At 47.6% G+C, this 20,266-nt stretch overlaps 1 protein-coding gene across 1 annotated transcript in view; it reads left to right on the top strand.

Annotated features, from left to right (window-relative positions):
• The window catches only part of LOC101355882 (optic atrophy 3 protein homolog), a 56,144-nt gene extending 37,431 nt beyond the window's left edge, over positions 1-18,713 (top strand). The window contains exon 3 of the mRNA XM_004381581.2: positions 18,277-18,713. Coding sequence (XP_004381638.2) covers positions 18,277-18,713 — 437 coding nt within the window. The remainder of the gene's footprint in view (positions 1-18,276) is intronic.
• Positions 18,714-20,266: the final 1,553 nt, after the last annotated feature.

Here is a 20,266-nt window from a genome sequence, read left to right as displayed (position 1 = left end):
CCTTGTACAAGTTGTGCTGGCTTCCCCAGTATTGTGTACTGTCTCACCGAGAAGGGCCTTCTGGGCAGAGGAAACAGCATGGACAAAGGCACAGAGGTAACTAGTGCCAGCTTGTTCCAGGAATGAGCAGTCATTGGAGCTAGAGTGGGCCCCAGGTGGAGAGAAGTATCTTCGTTAGCATATGCATTGGGCTGCTGTACCGGAGACCCAAAATAACAGTGCTTAAACTACAGGGAAGTTTCTCTTTCTGTCCCCTGTGGCTTTCTGGAGAGATACAGTTCAGGACTGCCTTTGAAGCTATGATTCAAGGGCCTGTGCAGAGACCCAGGCTCCTTTCATCATCCCAGGGGTGTGGCCTTGTCTCCAAGGTCCACTTGGCTCCCTACTAGGTCCTCACTGCAGCCTTTGGGGAGGAGGAAGAGGAAGGGAAGGACATGCCCCTTCCCCTAAGGGTAGGACCCAGACCTTGCACACATCACTTCTGCGCACATCCACTTGGCCAGAACATAGCCACATGGCCACCAGACCAGAGACCAAACCCATTTCCATTGAGTCGATTCTGGCTCATGGCAATCCCATACGTGTCAGAGTAGAACTGTGCCCCATAGGGTTTTCAGTGACTGTAATCTTATGAAAGTAGAGCATATATGGCTACACCTAGTGTATCAGTTATCTACTGCTGTGTAACAAATTACCCTCAAAATTTAACAGCTTAAAATGGCAAATATTTATTATCTCATAGTTTCTGTAACTCAGGAATTCAAGAACAACTTAGCTAGGTAGTTCTGGCCCAGCGTCTCTGATGAGCTTTTAGTCAGGATGTCGGCCAGGGCTGCAGTCATCCGAAGGCTTGACTGGGGCTGGAGGATCTGCTTCCAGGATGGCTCGCTCACGTGGCTGTTGGCTGGAGGCTTCAGTTCCTCATCACGTGGCTTCTCCATAAGGCTGCTTGAGTGTCCTCACAATATGGCAGCTGTTTTCCCCCACAGCAAGTGATACGAGAGAGAGCATGGAGGAAGCCACAATGCCTTTTATGACCTAGTCTCAGAAGTCACATACCATCACTTCGTTTTATTGTGTTTGTTAGTAGCAAGTCATTAAGTCCAGCCCACACTCAAGGGGAGGGAAATTAGGGTCCACCTTTTGAAGGGAGGCATATCAAAGAATTTGTCTGCATGTTTTAAAATCACCAAACCTAGCTGCAAGGGAGGCTGGGAAATGCAGTCTTTATTCTGGATGGTCGTGTCCACTTTGGTGAGAAGAAAGGGCCCAGTTAGGTTTGGCGGAGGGATAGAAAACAGGCTGGAGTCAAGAATAAAATCTAGGGGGCAGATGGGTCAGACTTAGTGATTGGATGTGGGGCATGAGGATGTGGAAGGCTCCACTTGGCGGGTTAGAGTGAAGGAAGTCGTTGCTGATGCAGGAACTAGTTAGGGGAGGAGACGACCGAATTTATTTTAACCATGCAGAGCATCTTTTTTTTCCCCCCCTTGGAAAGGAAACCATTATTCCTTAGAAAGGAAACCACTTTTGTTTCTCTAATTATAAACATAATATATTCTTACTGTAGAAAAAAAATCAGACCAGATGAAGGAATATAAAAATAGTAAACAAGATCATTCCAGTCTCTCCTTCCAGAGAAAACTCTTAGAGCAGTTTGATACTTTTGCATAAAAAATACATAAACATATATGTTTAAATGCAAATATGTCTGTTTCATTATTTCTAAGATACACATTTTGAAATTTTTACGTGTTTGAAATTGGGGTGCATCTGAAAGTCAAAAATGTGTTGGTTTAGTTGTCGGTGTTTTTTCTTTCTTTGTGGACTTAAAACAATGAAGTATCTTACAGTTAGTTGATGATATATTTTTAAAAAAAAACCATTGCCTTCAAGTCAGTTCCAACTCACAGCAATTCTATAGGATAGAGTAGAACTGCCCCATAGGGTTTTCCAGGCTGTAATCTTTACAGAAGCCGACTGCCACGTCTTTCTCCAGCAGAGTGGCTGGTGGGTTCCAACTGCCGACCTTTTGGTTAGCAGCTGAGTGCTTAACCACTATGCCACCAGAGTTCCTTGATGACATTTTAGTGCTGTGAAATATGGTGACTTTTTTAAATATGATTTTTACTTACTGTATTGTAATTTTATTGTATTGTCAGAAAAACAGGATCCTATTAAGAACCTGCTCGTTTCACTTACTGTGTTCAGGACCCCTTTCCACACCTTATCATAGAACGTTCTCATTTCTGAAGCCCACCACACCATCAGGGTTCAGTTGCAGGAAAGAAGAAGCTCTCTGGCTCTTATAGGAGGAAAAGGCTTTCCCCTAGCATTTTATTATGGAAAATTTCAAACAGAGCAAATATGAAAGAATTTTACAACTGAGTACCCGTGTACCCACCACGTAGACACTCCACTAACATTTTACTGTACTTGCTTCATCCCTTTTCTGTCCATCAGTCCATCTCTCTATCCATCCATCAATCCATCTTATTTTCGGTGCATTTCAAAGTAAATTAAGCAGAGAGCAGTTTCTTACAGGGAATTAGGCTTCACAGCCACGGGAAGGGCTGAGAAACAGGCTCTCAGCTGGGCCCCCAGGAATGACGCCGCAGAACATACCCACCAGGGCTGCTGCCTCCGAGGCTGCCCATGCCAATGTTGCATTGGCAAACACACCAACTTGGTGCCCTCCAGGGGCCACGAGGAGCCCTGGTGGCGCAGTGGTTAAGAGCTCAGCTGCTAACCAAAAGGTTAGCAGTTTGCATCCACCAGCCACTTCTTGGAAACCTTATGGGGCAGTTCTACTCTGTCCTGTAGGGTCACTATGAGTCGGAATCAACTCAATGGAAAGATGTTTGGTGTTTCTGGTTTTAGGGGCCAAGGCCATGACACCCATGAAGTTAGTGACAGGACACTGGAGCTCCACCTTGGAAAACCCCAGCATCTCTACCCCACACCCACCAGCAGAACCCAGCTGCAGCTGCAGTGGGGAAGGACCTGCCTTATTCACCTCCGCCTTCCAAGTCCTGGGAGACGTGGCTCACCAGCAGACCCTAACTCACAGCCCGGACCATGTGGCAGTGCACTCAGTGCGCTCGGGGAAGTGTCCTTTAGAGCTTGGCAGGCTCGAGGCACAAGGACTGTCACAGGCACAAACCAGAAATTGTCTGCACCGGCAGCTGGTTCGTTTCCAATTTCTCTCTCTGGAAACCACACTGCTGCGAACGTCCTTCAACTCCCCTCGTTCCCCTCTTGGGCCTGTTGCCTCTCAGGTGCTGGGGGACAAGCAGGGGAGGGTCTGCAGCTCGGGAGAATTGCTAGGAAGAAGGCACAGAGAGACATTCCTACGCCGTTTTGGGGGGACTCAGCAACTGGGACCTTCAGCTCAACCTGTTCGTTTGCCGAGAATGAAGTCTTCCCTATCGCAAGACAGGTCATCAGGAAGAGTTCTGGGTAAGGAATTCCAGAACTACCTGTCCTATGGTGATTGGGCCATCATCTTTCTCCCCCCAGCCTGAGCTGGAAGCTTCTCTGGTTAGGTGAGTTTTGCAGACAAGGAGCCTAAAGCCCGAAAATCTGAGGTGACTTGCCCAAGGCCACACTGTGAGCCTAAGGCCCATAGCTTAGATTCTTGGAAAGAAGGGGCCCTGGGTGACTCTAGAGTCCTGAAAGTGCGCGATCTAGGAGGGAGAGAGGGGTCCAGGGCAGGGTCTCTGGGCTTTACCCAGAGAACAGGATAGGTAAAGCAGCAGAGGGTGCCCTCCACAACCTGCAAGTTCTTCTGATCATATTTCTTTTTTTATTGTGAAAACATACACACCAAAACATTCGCCAGCACAACAACTTCCACAGTTACAATTCAGAGACACTGATTACATTTTTCATCTTGTGCTACCGTTCTCGGTCTCTCTTCCAGACTATTCCGCCACGTTTAACATAAACTCATTGCCCAGCAAACAAATCTTTCCTTCCCTCCCACCCCTGGTAACTGTTAATAATCTTTGGTTTCTACATCTGGTCATATTTCTTGCATTCTTCATGTTCCCACTTGGTATTGTCCTTGGGGATGACAAAGAACTTCTTCGACATGGTGGAGCAGCACCTCTGGGAGTCGCGATGGAAGGGGTAGTGGGGCCCACAGCAGCTCCATTTTTTATCCCTGGGGTCCAAGGCCACGCTGCCGCAACGTTTCCAGGCCTCCACTGTGATCATCACCACCTTGCCTGGGGGCGGGAAAGAGCTCAATGGGGGAGGTGGGAATCCCAGCCTGGGGCCTCAGGGACCCCCTCCCTCTTATGCCTTACCCTAAACCAAAAAACCAAGCCCGAAGCTGTCAAGTCAGTTTCAACTCATGGTGACCCCATGTGTTACAGAGTAGAACTGCTCTGTAGGGTATTCTTGGCTATAATCAGATTTTGGCTCAAAACACATTGCCAGGCCTTTCTTCCACAGCACTGCTGGGTGGGTTCAAACTGCCGACCTTCAGTAGTTGAGTGCAAATCGTTTGTGCCACCCAGGGACGTCTGTGCCTCACCCTAGTTCATCTTTTCTCTCTTTGCAGGACTGTACCTCTGTCTCTCACAGGACTCTTCTTCACCTGGCTAACGCCTACTCACCTTCCTTCTTAAAGGCTTTAGTCTATCCTGTTCTATGCCATTCTCTTCTCTTCTATTTTTTATAGCTTTATTGGAGTATAACTGATGTAGAATATTTTAATTGTACAGTTTGATAAGTTTAGATAACTGTATATGCCAGTGAAACCATCACCCCAATCAAGATAATGAACAGAGCTATCACTCCCAAATGTTTCCTCATGCCCCTTTGTACTCACTGTGCCCTCCCCCACCCCCATCTCTAGGTAATCACTGACCTGCTATAGATTTGTTTGCTTGCATTTTCTAGAATTTTATATAAATGGAATCACATAGTATGTACTTTAAAGAAAATTTTTTAAGAAATGCTAGTGATGATTTGGAGCGCTGGTGGCAAAGTGGTTTAAGAGCTCAGGCTGCTAACCGAAAGGTTGGCATTCGAATCCACCAGCCGCTCCTTGGAAACCCTATGGGGCAATTCTGCTCTGTCCTTTAGGGTCTCTATGAGTCGAGATAGACCCGACAACAACAGCAACAAGTGATGATTTACCAGTTGATTCTGCAGTTCATGGTCAGAGACCTGCAGTCTCAAAAGTCCTGCTCAAAGGCTGCCATGCCCCCAGCCCACCCTGCTTGGCACCTCCCCTCAGAAGAGCCCAGCCTTCACCCACCTCAGCTCTGTACTCACCCCTGGACTGTGGGCTCACGGTGAATGTAAGGGGCATGGACTGTCCATTCCAGAATGGCCACAGCAGGAGGCAGAGGGCTGAGAGAGAGAGAGGCGTGAGGGAGGGCTGCGTGCAGGGCTGTTGGCAAGGGGCTGGGACAAGAGGCCCTGGGGGAGATTCGGGGGCTGCAGTACCTGAGAAGGTGAGGAGTTGAGCCCTCCAGCTGGAGCGAACCCTTGGCCCCATGACACTGGCTGCTGGCCGTGCCTCCTGTGAGGATTCTCCGGGCGGACACACACTCCCGATGGTTTCCTGAGAAAGATCCAAAGGCCCCTCAGCTCCTAACTTAAATACTTCCTGAGAAACTTTCCAAGAGCCCACCATCCTGCCAAAGGTCACCTGTCAAATTGACGTTGCCTTGTGGCCATGAAACGTCACCAAATCACATCATCCATTTCTCACCTCCTGGCTGTCTTCTAGAAACCCGTCCTTACACAGAGACTGAAAGGAACCCCTCGGGGTACACCCCCTATGGCTGAGTGCAGAGCTGGCCCCTGGCCTGGGAGCTGAAGGAAGCTCCCCCTAAGTGAACTAGGTGTGAGGAGCGCAGAGGCATATCCCTCTTGTGTGCTAATCTTTTTATAAATCCTTGGTTTCCTTTCATGGGGGAGCTGGTGATACGTTCCCGAAATCAGAACTGTGGTTCCAAGTATATGCAATGAACTTACTATTATTAAAACTTTAAAAATACAGATAATAAATCATAAATAGGAGCCACCCAAAATCCCGGCACTCAGTATAAACAAGTGAATTTTTGGTGTTTCCTTCATTCGCCTCCCCCCCGCCCAAGTGTCTGCTGTGTGACCAGTCCTGTGCCAGGTGCTGGGGACATAAGCATTGACTGAGACAGCCAGAGCTGCCCTCACGGGGCTCGGAGGCCGGTGGGGGCAACAGACCCGGCCCCGGACACTGAAGACTGAGAGTGGGCAGGGCAGGGACTGGGAGGGGAGAGGGAGTGCCTAACTCAGCCTGGGGGTCAGGGAGGGCTTCCTGGAGGAGGAGCTATTGAGCTGGGCTCTGGCCAAGGGAATTCATATATAAAGAGGGTACAGCACGTTTTGAACACTGAAAATAATTCCAGATGTGTGGAGAATATACTGATCATACAGAGTCTTTAAGGAGCCCTGTGGCACAATGGTTAAGAGCTCGACTGCTAATGAAAGCAGTTTGAACCCACCTAGCCACTGCACCAGAGAAAGACCTGGTGACCAGCTCCCCTAAAGATTACAGCCTAGAAAGCCCTGTGGGGCAGTTCTGCTCTGTCACACGGGGTCTCTCTGAGTCGAAAATCAACTCAACGCACACAACAACAACAACAACGTAGAGCCTTTAGGTCATTCGAGAAGTGTGGAGTTTATTCTGGAGTTAGTAGAAGCCACTGACGAATGTTAAGCAGGAGAGTATCTTGATCTGATTCTTATTTTAATGTGGTGACTCCAGGTATGGGAAGCAGGTAGGTACCGGCAAGACAGGGCCAAGAGATCTGGGAGGAGGCTACACTTGTTACCGTTCAGTTGATCCGACTCATCGTGACCCCATAGGACAGAGGAGAACTGCTCCATAGGGTTTCCAAGGAGCAGCTGGTGGATTCGAACTGCCAGCCGTTTGGTTAGCAGCCAAACGCTTAACCACTGCACCACCAGGGCTAGGGCAGGGCAAACCAAAACACCAAACCTATTGCCATCAAGTCGATTCCAACTCATGGTGAACCCATGTGTTACAGAGTAGAACTGCGCCATAGGGTTTCCTTCCTAAAAAATCCTATGCCTCATGCCTCACCTAGTTGCAATAAGAACACAGTAGATGAACAAGTCAGAAGAGGCGGGTGAGAATGGTTGCCCAACACGAATGTAATCAGTGTCACTGAATGGTACATGTAGAAACTGTTGAATGGATGTATGTTTTGCTGGGTATAGCCTCAACAACAATCACAAAATAAAATTATTTAAAAAAAAAAAAAAAAAGAACACAGGCCATGAAGGGTTAACGCTCTTAACTGCCAGTACTCTGCCCTTCCTTGGTAAAGTTTGTTTCTGGCTTGGACAATTAAAAAAAGAATGTGTTTCTATGTTTTCAGAATTAACATTCATTCCTAGTTTTGTCAAAGGAGTTGCAAGTCCTTCATTTAATTTAAAGAGTCAAACTCTTCTACGATTTATGATAAAAATAAAAAATAAAAAAAATCCAGCCATTCTCCTTTCCCACTTCAATTTCTGCTCCCAACAGGAAACCTCATCAACCCTTTCAGCTGGCTTTTATTTCTTTATTTATTTATGGTGTTTACCACCGTGTTTCTGAATAAGGTACTTCTACCCTTAGTTCTCAGAGCCCTGGGGGCACAGTGGTTAAGAGCTGTGGCTGCTAACCAAAAGGTCAGCAGTTCGAATCCACCAGCCACTGCTTGGAAGCCCTATGGGGCAGTTCCACTCTGTCCTTTAGGGTCGCTATGAATCGGAATCGACTCGACGGCAGCGGGTTTAGTTTGGTTTTGGACTCTTAGTTCTCAGTTTCGTTCACATCTTCTTACCTCGTGGACTTCCTAATAGTGGAGCTCAGGGGCTGGTGCTTTAACTCTCTGCCTTCTCCATTAACAAAGTGCCCCCTCAGTAGTTCATAGTCCCCTATGGCTGTCTGTTGATGACGCCTGCGTTTAGCATTTCCTTTTCTTTCCCGGTGGCTCTTTTCATCTTCCTGGGCTGCGTCAGTACAGTGCGTAGTTGTGGTGACTCTTTTCCATTCCTTACAATTCAGGGATAGCTCAATCAAGAATACATTTCCTTTATTTTACAAGGAAGCAGCACTGTGTGTGTGCATGTGGGTGGGTTTGCAATAACAGAGGACAGGCCTTTTGTCCTATCTTGTGTCCGTGAATTCCTGAGGCCCCTGGCCCCCCGTTGTGGAGGGGGAGGCATCTTTGTCTTGTTGGTAGCAGCTGTGGTTGAGTCTGCCACCCCATACACGGCCCTGCACCATACCCATGATTGGTTGTGCAGTCAGACTGTTGTGATCCATAGGTTTTCATTGGCTGGTTTTTGGAAGTAGATAGCCAGGCCTTTCTTCCTAGTCTTTCTTAGTCTGGAAGCTCTGCTGAAACTTGTTCAGCATCATAGCAACACGCAAGCCTGACAGATGAGTGTTGGCTGCGTATGACATGCATTGGCCAGGAATCGAACCCGGGTCTCCTGCATGGAGTGGTTCCTTCTTCTTTGGGGGTAAGGTGACGCAGTGGTTAAACACTCATCTGCTAACCAAAAGATTTGAACCCACCAGGTGCTCCTCAGGAGAAAGATGTGGCAGTCTGCTTCCGTAAAGATTACAGCCTTGGAAACCCTATGGGGCAGTTTTACTCTGTACTGTAGGGTCGCTATGAGTCAGAATGGAATCGATGGTGGTAGGTTTGTTTTTTTGTTTTTTCCTCTGGGGTAGGGATATTGACTGGGCAGGGCATGAGGGAGCCTGCTGGGGCCCTATGTCTTGACCTCGGTGGTGGTCATGTGGGTGTAGACCCAAATTTCTCTACCTCAGCTCTGTTGACATTTGGGGCTGAATGATTCTTTGCGGGGGCGGGGGGCTGTCCTGTGCAGAATAGAGCTCTTAGCAGCATCCCTGGCTTTTACCCACTAGATGCTAGTAGTACCACCCCAAGTTGTTGGGTTATTGCTTTTTGTTTTTAACTTGAACTTTCTTTTTTTTTTCTTTGTTATTGTTTTATTGTGGTTGTATATATATATATATAAAACAAAACATTTGCCAATTCAGCTTTTTTTACATGTACAATTCAGTGACGTTGATGATGTACTCCAGTGTCTCCAGACATTGCTATATGTCACTGGGCCAGGGGAAGGGGTGACAAGGGGGCTAAATCGTCCCCAGTTGAGAACCACTGGCGTATACCAGTGTAAAAAGTTGTGGAGCTAGACACTTAAGACCAGTGTGCTTTTTGTGTATTAATCGTCATTTGAAAAGTTAAAAAAACAAATAGTAATAGTAAGCAGCCCCCGGAACCCTGTAAAACTCACCTGGGAGGCAGCGCGAAAGAGTCCACTGAAGACAAGTCTGACTGTGACAGATTTACAGACCCCCAAGGAGAACAGCCGTAGTAGTGAGGTCCCCGCTGTGGGGCCTCCCCCTGCCTGGGCCTCTCAGTCTTAGAAAGGAAGCCCAAGGCCTGGGGTGAGCTCCTGTGAGGCTGCCTTTGCGGCTGCAGAGACCTGCCTCCCCAGGCTACTGTCGCCATTCCTGCCTTCTTCAGGGTGATGTGACCCAGCAGTTTCCCTCCTGGGGTAAATGTCCATCAGCAGGAGGCGGGTGAACAGGCTGTGGTGGATGCTCACGGTAAGGAACTATGGAGACCCGCAGCCACGCGACAGATCTCACGGACGCAGTGTTGAGCAAAAGCAGACAGAGAGTGTGGGCTTGAGGGAGGAGCCACCAGGATGCTGGGAGTGTTCTCTATCCTGATCTAGGTGCTGGTGGTGGTGTTAGTTGCCACTGAGTCGATTCCGACTCATGGGGACCCCACGTGCGCAGAGTGGAACTGCTCCATAGTGTTTTCATGGCTGTGACCTTTCGGAAGCAGATCGCCAGGCCTGTCTTCTGAGGTGCCTCTGGGTAGGTTTGAACCACCAACCTTTCAGCTAGTAGTTGAGCACTTAACCATTCACACCACCTATCCACCATTGATCTAGGTGACGGTTACCTACAGTAGTCCCTTGGTATCCGGAGGAGATTGGTTCCAGGACCCCCTGTGGATACCAAAATCCACGGATGCTCAAGTCCGTTATATGAAATTGAGTAGTATTTGCATATAACCTATGCACATCCTCCTGTATGCTTTAAATCATCTCTAGATTACTTATAATACCTAATACAGTGTAAATGCTATGTAAATACTTGTTATACTGTATTGTTTAGAGAATAATGATAATAATAATAACATATTATTTAGAGGCAAACAGTGCTCAGACAACAGTGCTGGAGTGAGACTGAGGATCTGAAATGGCAGGAGGCTACAGCAGGGGATGCCTACCCATCATTTCACTGTGTGGATTCGGCATAGTGCTTGGTGAACGGCAAATTCAAGTTCTGCTTTTTGGAACTTTCTTTTTTTTTTTTTTTAGTATTTTCAGTCTGTGGTTGGTTGAATCTGTGAATGGGGAACTTGGGGATACGGAGGGCCGATTGTATTTGAAAATTCTCAAGCTCTGCACTTTACATATTGTACACTTTATTGTATATAACTTAGTGTATGTCATGGATTGAATTATGTCCCCCAAAAAATGTGTGTATCAATTTGGCTGGGCCATGATTCCTGGTATTGTGTGGTTTTCCTGTATGTTGTCAGTCCTGCCTCTATGATGTTAATGAGGGAGGATGGGTGGCAGTTGTGTTAGTAAGGCAGGACTCAATCTATAAGATTGGATTGTGTCCTGAGGCAATCTATTGAGATATAAAAGAGAGAAGTGAACAGAGAGACAGGGGGACCTCATACCACCAAGAAGGCAGTACCAGGAGCAGCGTGTGTCCTTTGGACCCAAGGTCCCTGTGTGGAGAAGCTCCTAGTCCAGGGGAACATTGATGAGAAGGCCGAGAGAGAAAGCCTTTCCCTGGAGCTGATGCCTTGAATTTGGACTCTTAGCCTACTTTACTGTGAAGAAATAAATTTCTCTTTTGTTAAAGCCATCCACTTGTGGTATTTCTGTTGTAGCAGCACTAGATGACTAAGACAGTGTATATAAGTTATATTGCATTAAAAAGGAAAAAGAATAAGTGAATTTAGTGAGGTCACTAGATATAAAGTCATTTGTATAACTCAGTTGTGTTTCTAAATCCAGCCAAATCAAATAAAAATGGAATTAAAGATACCATTAACAACAGCGTCACGAAAGTATCCATACCTTGGAATAGATATATGTAATCAAGGGAGTGCAAGACCTGTACTCTGAAAACTGCAAAGTCTTCCTGAGAAAATTAACGACCAAATCAATGGAAAGAGGTACACATTCATTGATTCAAAGCCTCAATATGGTGATGATATTAGTGCCCCAAAACTGATCTGTAGACTCTGTGGAATGGCAGTCAAAATCTAGGACAGTGGTTTTCAAACTTTTCACCATGACCTAGTACACACACATTTGCAAACACAAACACACTAAGAACGAAAGTTCTGTGAAATAATACTTGCCTTGACTCCATAAGATTGACTTTGATATTTGCTTTTCTCTTCTCGATCATATTTTTTAATGCTGGTTGCAAGCAACTCAGCTGATTTCATGACCCACTAATGGGTCAGAACCTGCAAAGTTTGAGAAACACCAGTTGAGGGAAATCTTGTCCAGGTAAGAGCAAACTGAGATGTGGCATAATTCTGAGAGACTCAATGGAGTGTGGGAATAAACAGCCACCTGACCTTAATTCTTAGGATATTTTCCTCCAGGCGGCCCTTTTGTGACACAGCGTGACAAGGTTGAGTCACACCACACTGAATGTTTTGCTGACCATCGCGTTGTGTTGTTTTTGTTAGCCACCGTGGAGTCAGCCCTGACCCGTGGCTGCCTTGTGTACAGCCGAACAAAATGTCGCCCGGTCCTGTGCCATCTTCACTGTCATTGGTATGTTCAAGTGCCTTGTTGTAGCCAGTGTGTATTTTGAGTGCCTTCCAGCCTCAGGGCCTCATCTTCCAGCACTATATCGGACAGTGTTCCATTGTGATCTATAGGGTTCTCATTGGCTGGTTTTTTGAAGTAGGTTACTAGGCCTTTCTTACTATTCTCTTCGTCCAAAGCTCCACTGAAACCTGCCCACCATGGGTGATCCTGATAGTATTTGAAATATCAGTGGCATGGCTTCCAGCATCACAGCAACACACAAGCCACCACAGTACAGCAAACTGGCAGTACAGACATCTTGTTGTACATACTACTTATTTTCACTTTTCTGACTTGGCCAATGCACAGAATACAAGGGACCTTATTATGGCCACAGAAGAGCCTGCGGGCTACACTCGGATAAGGTGAAAGCGTGGCCTGGCTGCTGGGGGACTTGGGGAGTGTAGAAGGAGAAAAGGGGGAAAAAGAGAGAAGCGGGGAGAGGGAGGCCCCTCATTTCCTCCCTGGCCATGTTGGGAGCTGAGGGAGACAGGGAAAAGAATATAATACAAGAATAAAAACTTTATACAAATCACCTGTAAAAATTGGGAGGAAGAGGAGTGGAGGAAAAGCTGGAAGCTCATTGAAAGTGATTGTGTAAATACGTGCAGACTTCCAGCTGAAAAACTCAGAAATGGAGATGAACGGTGTACACTTTTTTCTTGGGTGTCAAGGGGCCGATGCTGAGCACACAGAGGCTGGATGAGGCAATGTGTCACTTTTATTAGTGAAAAGAACAATAGGTTTTTTTTTTTTAACCAGCTTCCTCTGACTGTTGTGTAGAGGATGTTGGGCAGGGGTGGGTGGTGCGGCTGCAGGGGCAGGGACCCGTTTGTTCATTGGACAGAGATACAGGGACACCATCTGTGTGCCTGGCCCTGTGTTGGATGGTGCTGGGGACACACCATGACCAGGATGGCCCTAGGCCCCACCCTCAAGAGGTTTCCAGTCCAGTGGGGGAGACAGATTGCAAGCAAGTAACTGGATAATAAGAGCCTTCCCAGTTGTCCGAAGGGAAAATGCAGGGATGGAGGGTCCCTGAGTAGGGGAGGTCACAGAGGGGCCAGTGTTCAGAGCTGGGACAGAGCCCAGACCAGGGAGGGAGGGGTGCGGAACAGACATTCAAGAGGAGGAATGGATCAGTCAGAGGGCTGAGAGGGTGAAGGGTGTTGGGTATGAGGCCCAGGGCTCTGATCTGTGGCAGGTGGACCAACGCGAAGGAACGAGTAGGGGAGGGAGGAGCTGGGGTCATCTCTGGACGTGGTGAGCATGGGGTGTCTGGGAGATGTTCAGGGGCCCTTTGGGCACACAGGTCTGTTAGAGGCCCCAGTCGTATCCCATCCTGGCCTCTCAACAGCTAACCCTTCTTCCCAACCATCCATATCCATTTCCACATGGGCCTTGTTTCCTGAACCCCAAGTCTGCCCCTGTCCTGAGAGAGGATGCCATCAGCCTCTGCTCTGAAAATCCTCACACACGTATTCATACACGCACACCCTTTTTTTTTTTTAAATTGTTTTAGTTTAAATGAAGTTAACATTTCAAGTTATTCTCCCATACAAAAATTTATACATACATTGTTATGTGACCCTAATTGCTTTCCTTATACTGTGACAGCACACTCCTTTCCACCCCTGATTCCCTGTGTCCATTCAACCAGCTCCTAACCCTCTCTGCCTTCCCATCTCCCCTCCGGACAGAAGCTGCCTGTTTAGTCTCTTGTATCTCCTTGAGCTAAGAGGCACACTTCTCACGAGTATCACTTTATGTCCCACAGTCCAGTCCAATCCCTGTCTGAAGAGTTGGCCTTGGAAATTGTTTTATTTCTGAGCTGATAGAGAATCCAGGGGCCATGCTTTCCGGGGTTTCTCTAGTCTCAGTCAGACCATTAAGTCTGCTCTTCTTACTAGAATTTGAGTTCTGCACCCTACCTTTCTCCTGCTCCATCAGGGACTCTGTTGTGTTCCCTGTCAGGGCGGTCATTGGTGGTAGCTGGGCCATCTAGTTCTTCTGTTCTCAGGCTGATGAAGTCTCTGGTTTATGTGGCCCTTTCTGTCTCTTGGGCTAATACTTTCCTTGTGTCTTTGGTGTTCTTCATTCCTACTCCAGGTGATTGGGACCAATTGATGCATCTTAGATGGCTGCTTGTTAGCTTTTAAGACCCCAGATGCCACTCACCAAAATGAGATGCAGAACATTTTCTTAATAAACTTTGTTATGCCAATGGACCTAGATGTCGCCTGAAACCATGGTCCCAAGACCCCCACCCCTGCTACTCTGTCCCTCGAAGTGTTTGGTTGTATTCAGGAAACTTCTTAGCTATTGGTTTAGTCCAGTTGTACTGACTTCCCCTGTAGTGGTGCTGTCCTTCCCTTCACCTAAGATAAATCTTATCTAATATCTAGTTAGTAAATAATCCTCACCCTCCCTCCTCACCCTCATAACCATCAAAGAGTGTTGTCTTCTGTGTTTAAACCTTTTCTTGAGTTCTTATAATAGTGTTCTTATACAGTATTTGTCCTTCTGTGACTGATGAAATTTACACAGCATAATGAGTTCCAGCTTCCTCCATGTTATGTTTCACGGCTTCATCGTTGTTCTTTATCGTTGCGTAGTATTCCATCATGTGGATATACCATAATTTGTTTACCCATTCGTCCGTTGATGGGCATCTAGGTTGTTTCCATCTTTTTGCTATTGTGAACCTGTGCTGCAGTGAACATGGGTGTGCATATATCTGTTCATGTGATGGCTCTTATTTCTCTAGGATATATTCCAAGGAGTGGGATTGCTGGATTGTATGGTACTTCCATTTCTAGCTTTTTAAGGAGGTGCCAAACTGATTTCCAAAGTGGTTGTACCATTTTACATTCCCACCAATAGTGTGTAAGTGTTCCAGTCTCTCCACAACCTCTCCAGCGTTTATTACTTTGTGTTTTTTGGATTAGTGCTAGCCTTGTTGGGGTGAGAGGGTATCTCATTGTAGTTTTGATCTACATTTCTCTAATGGCTAATGATCGTGAGCATTTCTTCATGTGTCTGTTAGCCGCCTGAATATCTTCTTCGGCGAAGTGCCTGTTCATATTCTTTGCCCATTTTTTAATTGGGTTATTTGTCTTTTTGTTGTTGAGGTTTTGCAGAATCTTGTAGATTTTAGAGATTAGACGTTGATCGGATTTGTCGTAGCCAAAATTTTTTTCCATTCTGTAGGTTGTCCTTTGACTCTTTTGGTGAAGTCTTTTGATGAGCCTAAGTGTTTGACTTTTAGGAGCTCCCACTTATCTAGTCTCTCTTCTGGTGCTTGTGCGTTCACACACACACACACCCTTTGACTTAATTTTTTTCCTTTGAGTATCTCTTACATAATCTAAATACCTAGTGATTTGATGCCTACCAACATCTGGTTAATAAAAAATGATAACAAGCTCTTCTTTTGCAGACAGAAATTTTACATTGTCCATTTTTGTCCTTGAACTTGTATTTACAGTTCCCTTCCCCACAGAATTTTGTCTCATTGTTTATATGTTGGTGTCTTGGTTATCTAGTGCTGCTATAACATAAATGGGTGGCTTTGACAAACAGAAATTTACTTTCTCACAGTTTTGGAGGCTAGAAGTCGGAATTCAGGGTGCCAGCCCTAGGGGAAGGCTTCTCTCTCTGTTGGCCCTGGGGGAGGGTCCTTGTTTCTTTTCGCTTCTGCTCCTGGGCTATCTTCATGTGGCTTGGCATCTCTCTTACCCCATCTGTTTCTTTCCTTTGCTTATTTAATCTCCTTTATATCTCAAAAGAGATTAACTCAAGACATACCCTGTACTAATCCTGCCTCATTAACATAACAAACACAACCCATTCCCACAGGCATAGAGGTTAGGATTTATAACACATATTTGGGGTGGGACAGGGAGAAGTACAATGAGATCCATGACAGTTGGCAACAAACATGTACAGAAGTTCTAATTTTAATTTTGTTCAATTTTCCTGTCATCATAAGGTTCTCAATGCTAAAATATTTTCTTCTGGGTTGAACTATTTTTTTTTTAATACAGTTGTAAAACTATATATAATACATTGGCCAATTCAGTGTTTTTCACATGTACAATTTAGTTATAATCAATTTCATTAATCCTGTTGTGCAACCGTCACCAATAATCCTTGCCACATTTCCCATCACCATAAACAGAAACCCACTGCTTCCTAAACAATGACTTCCCCTTCCCCCCTCTCTCCTGCCCCTGGGAACCACTAATACACATTTACCTACTCTAGATATTTCATATAAGTGGGTTCATACAGTATTTGTTCTTTCCTGATTAACTTATTTCACTTAGCATCATGATTTCAAGTTTCATACATGTTTGTGAAAATGGCGTGGGGGTGGTGTCTGACCTCCTCTAACTTCACAAGGGGGAAGGAGACTCTGGATCAGTAGCCTTAGGCTGATTCCTATGAGATGCCTCCTCTCTCCGCCATCCGTCCCTCCCACGGCACTCTCTGTTTCTCTGCTGGGTTCCATAATTCATTTCAATGGCCACACAGAACTCAGACAGTACTCACAATTATGGGATTTATTAGGGAAGTAACAGGTTACAATTCAGGCTCAGGAATGCTCAGGATACAGTTCTTCCATCAGGACAGCCTCTTCCCAGCTGTGCTCGCAGGCTCGCCTCTTCCTGGCCCAAAAGCACTCTGCTTTCTCGCTCTGTGGGCCGGGAAGCCCACTGCACAGTCTCTCCTGCCACCGCTTCTTGACATCTTCAGGGTTACATCTCTCTCTCTCTCTCTCTCCTGGTTCCAGGAGCTTCTCAGTGCATGGATCCCAGGTCCAAAGGATGCACTCTCTGCTCCTGATTGTTCTTCCTTGGTGGTGGTGGGAGCCTCTCTGCCGCCTCTGGGGTGGCTCATTTCAAGCCCAGAGGAGTGGCAAAACTGACCAATCCCTTTGGTGGGTCACAATTTCCCTATCACACCGTCCCACCCAGTCACCTGGCAGGGAGTTACCAGACCATGGCTAGAAAGGCCACACAAGAGTGATCCATCACACCGCGTGTTATAGCGTGTATCAGGGCTTCATTTCTCTTCATGGCTGAGTAATGCTCCATTGTGTGTATGTACCACACTTTTGAAATGAACTGCTTTTAAACTTACTATCACACAATTAATTTTAAACATTCATATATTATACATTTTCATAATTATTAAACATTGAAAGTAAAATGGTATGTTGGAAATTACCCCCACTCCCTAATAATTTCATGTATCCTTGGATGAATATGATTATAGGAGTGAGTCAGGGTTCAGCATCAATTCTGTGTGTTAGTTTTAAAGACTCAAGTGCTAAGAATCCTTTTTCACATACAGAAGCAGCTAGGCAAGGGAGGGGCGTCCCCAGGTGTTGCAAACAGTAAAGCACTAGCTAAAAGGTTGGTAGTTCAAATCCACCCAGAGGCTGGCAGTTCAAATCCACCTAGAGGTGCCTTGGAAGAAAGGCCCGGTGATCTACTTCCAAAGATCACAGCCATTGAAAACCCTATGTAGCACAGTTCTACTCAGATACATGGGGTCCCCATGAGCCAGAGCTGACTCCAGCTTTTAGTTAGGCAGGGAAGCAGGTTTTGCACCATCAGCGCCACTCAACTCTTGAGCTTTTCCAAGGCATATGCCAGACACCTCACCAGCAGAAGCTCACAGTGGTTAGCTCCACATTCAGGGTTGGTAAAAGCCTCTAGAATTGGAGTCACCAGACTTGCAAAAGGATTGGTTACCAGGTTCAGGGGCGCTTAGCATCGACTCCCACATTTCAGCTGCCCATTCTTTGGAGCCAGGAGGTGCGCCTCCACCGCAACCCCATTCTGCATTTTGGGAAGATTCATGAAGGGGTCGGCTTTTCTCCAGGGAAGCGGGGGCGGCGGGGTGGGAGTGGGGCAGGGGAGGGAGACAGCCGACTGGCCTGCAGGTGGCGGTGGCAGTGGCTTGAGGGAGTAGAGGGAACTGAGTGTCTGGCAATTGAGTTTTTACACCTTCCGTGGACTTTGCTCCCGGAGCTGCTGGGACTTCCCATCCGGAGCTGGGTTTCTCATTCCTGGCTGCTCGCCAGGATCTTCTGGCCGCTTTTAAGGCACCCTCTTGGCACCCCATGTGGGTGACTGGGCATCCATTGGGTGGGGCCAGGCGCAGTGTTGTTTCAAGGGACCTGGCAGTTCTGGCTGCCGCATCCCATTGCTCCGACTGGAACGCCGAAGCGCGGAGGGGCGGGGCTTGCAGGGGACTCCCCAAGCGTGGCCTGACCCCTGTCTTCCCTCGCAGTGTACCACTGGGTGGAGATGCGGACCAAGATGCGCATCATGGGCTTCCGGGGCGCAGCCATCAAGCCGCTGAATGAGGAGGCAGCCGCCGAGCTGGGCGCCGAGCTGCTGGGTGAGGCCACCATCTTCATTGTTGGCGGCGGCTGCCTGGTGCTGGAGTACTGGCGCCACCAGAAGCAACAGCGCAACAAGGAGGAGGAGCAGCGCGCCGCCTGGAATGCGATGCAGGATGAGGTGGGCCGCCTGTCACTCACCCTCGAGGCACTGCAGGCTCATGTACAGGCGGTGCCGTCGCAGAGCGCCCTGGAGGAGCTGCAGGCACAGCTGCAGGAGGTGCATGCCCAGGTCTGCTCCCGGGGCCGACCTCCCTCGACCCAGAAAGCACCGGCGACCCAGGCCGCACCCGCGACGCAAGCAGCAACCACGTGCGAGAAATAGGAGACAGCTGGAACCTGGACTTGGACTTGTACCAAGCGCCCATGTGGCCTTCTCCCCCATATCACCCCTGCCTGCGCTGGCCCAGCGGAAACTACCAGGATCTTGGACTGGGGCCGACTCAACTTGGCATTCGGGTACCCCCCTACTGACCAGAACAGTGGTACCTTCCCCTGGGACCAGCCTACAACATCTGGCTGAGTGGTACACTCCACAGTGCTCCTCTTCCACCCACCCAGAACCACCAGACCCCCAAGGTCCTGGCTCGAAGGACTTTGCGTTCCCTCTTTTGGCCAAAGAAAAATAGAACCTGGAGTAGAGCCGAATTAACCTGTCATTACGTTAGCACACCCTGGTTTACGTGATCAGTGTTATCATACCTTACCCCAGAATGCCCCTTCCTTTGGTCCACTGGTACAGACCATTGTAAGAAAATGCACTTTTTTTTTTTTTTTTTTAATTTTATTGTTGTACTTTAAGTGAAAGTTTACAATTCAAGTTAGTCTCTCATACAGAAATTTATACATACGTTGTTATGTGACCCTAGTTGCTCTCCCTATACTGTCTGTCCACCCCAGATTTCCCGTGTCCATTCAACCAGCTCCTGTCCCTTTTTGCCTTCTCATCTCGCCTCTGGACAGGAGCCGCCCATTTAGTCTCGTGTATCTACTTGAGCTAAGAAGCACACTCTTCATGAGTATCATTTTATGTCTCATAGTCCACTCTAATCTTTGTCTGAAGGATTGGCCTCAGGAATGGTTTTAGTTCTGGGCTAACAGAGAGTCCAGGGGACATGTCTTCCGGGGTCCTTCCAGTCTCAGTCAGACCATTAAGTCTGGTCTTTTTACTAGAATTTGAGTTCTGCAACCCGCTTTTCTCCTGCTCCATCTGGGACTCTCTGTTATGTTACCATCAGGGCGGTCATTGGTGGGAGCCGGGCAAGAGAATGCAGTGTCTTTCAATGGCCTCTCCTTTCATCGTCTAAGGTGGGCTCCAGCTGGGCAGCACCCTCCACCAAGCCATTATGTCTTCCCCCTTAACCTGACCTGTGATACCTTCCACTGGGACCGTGGATTGTTCCATCAGGCCCTCTCATTCTTCAGTCTGGCACAATCCACTCCCCACTAAGTACCCCTTCTGCAGTCTGTTCTAGCAGGACATGGCCCTTTTGGGTGGAATATTTGGGCTTTACTAGGCCGCATCCCTACTGTTTGTTAATCTCAGCCCCGTTTACCTGTCTCAAAGCCCCTGGACCTTGTACTGTCAGGCTGTCCTTTCCCACCTTCCTCCCACGCCAGTCTCTTCAGTGGCCCCTCTCAGGGGTCTGCCAGCCCCCTCCCGGACAGTGTGAAGCAGACTGTCGCATTCTCCCACCTTCCATCCAAGTTCATTGATCTGTGAGCTCTCGTACTCCTCCCCTCAGGACTCCGGACTGGTCCCACTGCCCCGGTCATGCAGTGGTACCCGCCCACCCACCACCACAGCCCCGGAGCCCCAGCCCCACTCCGACACTCCTCCAGTTTGTCTGACCTCCTGTGTTAGTGTCCTGGGGCTGC

The sequence above is a fragment of the Trichechus manatus genome, unplaced genomic scaffold (assembly GCF_000243295.1).
Source record: "Trichechus manatus latirostris isolate Lorelei unplaced genomic scaffold, TriManLat1.0 scaffold00087, whole genome shotgun sequence".
Taxonomy (NCBI): Eukaryota; Metazoa; Chordata; class Mammalia; order Sirenia; family Trichechidae; genus Trichechus; species Trichechus manatus.
The sequence above is the reverse complement of the archived record's forward strand: the minus strand, read 5'-3'. Positions and strand labels throughout refer to the sequence as shown.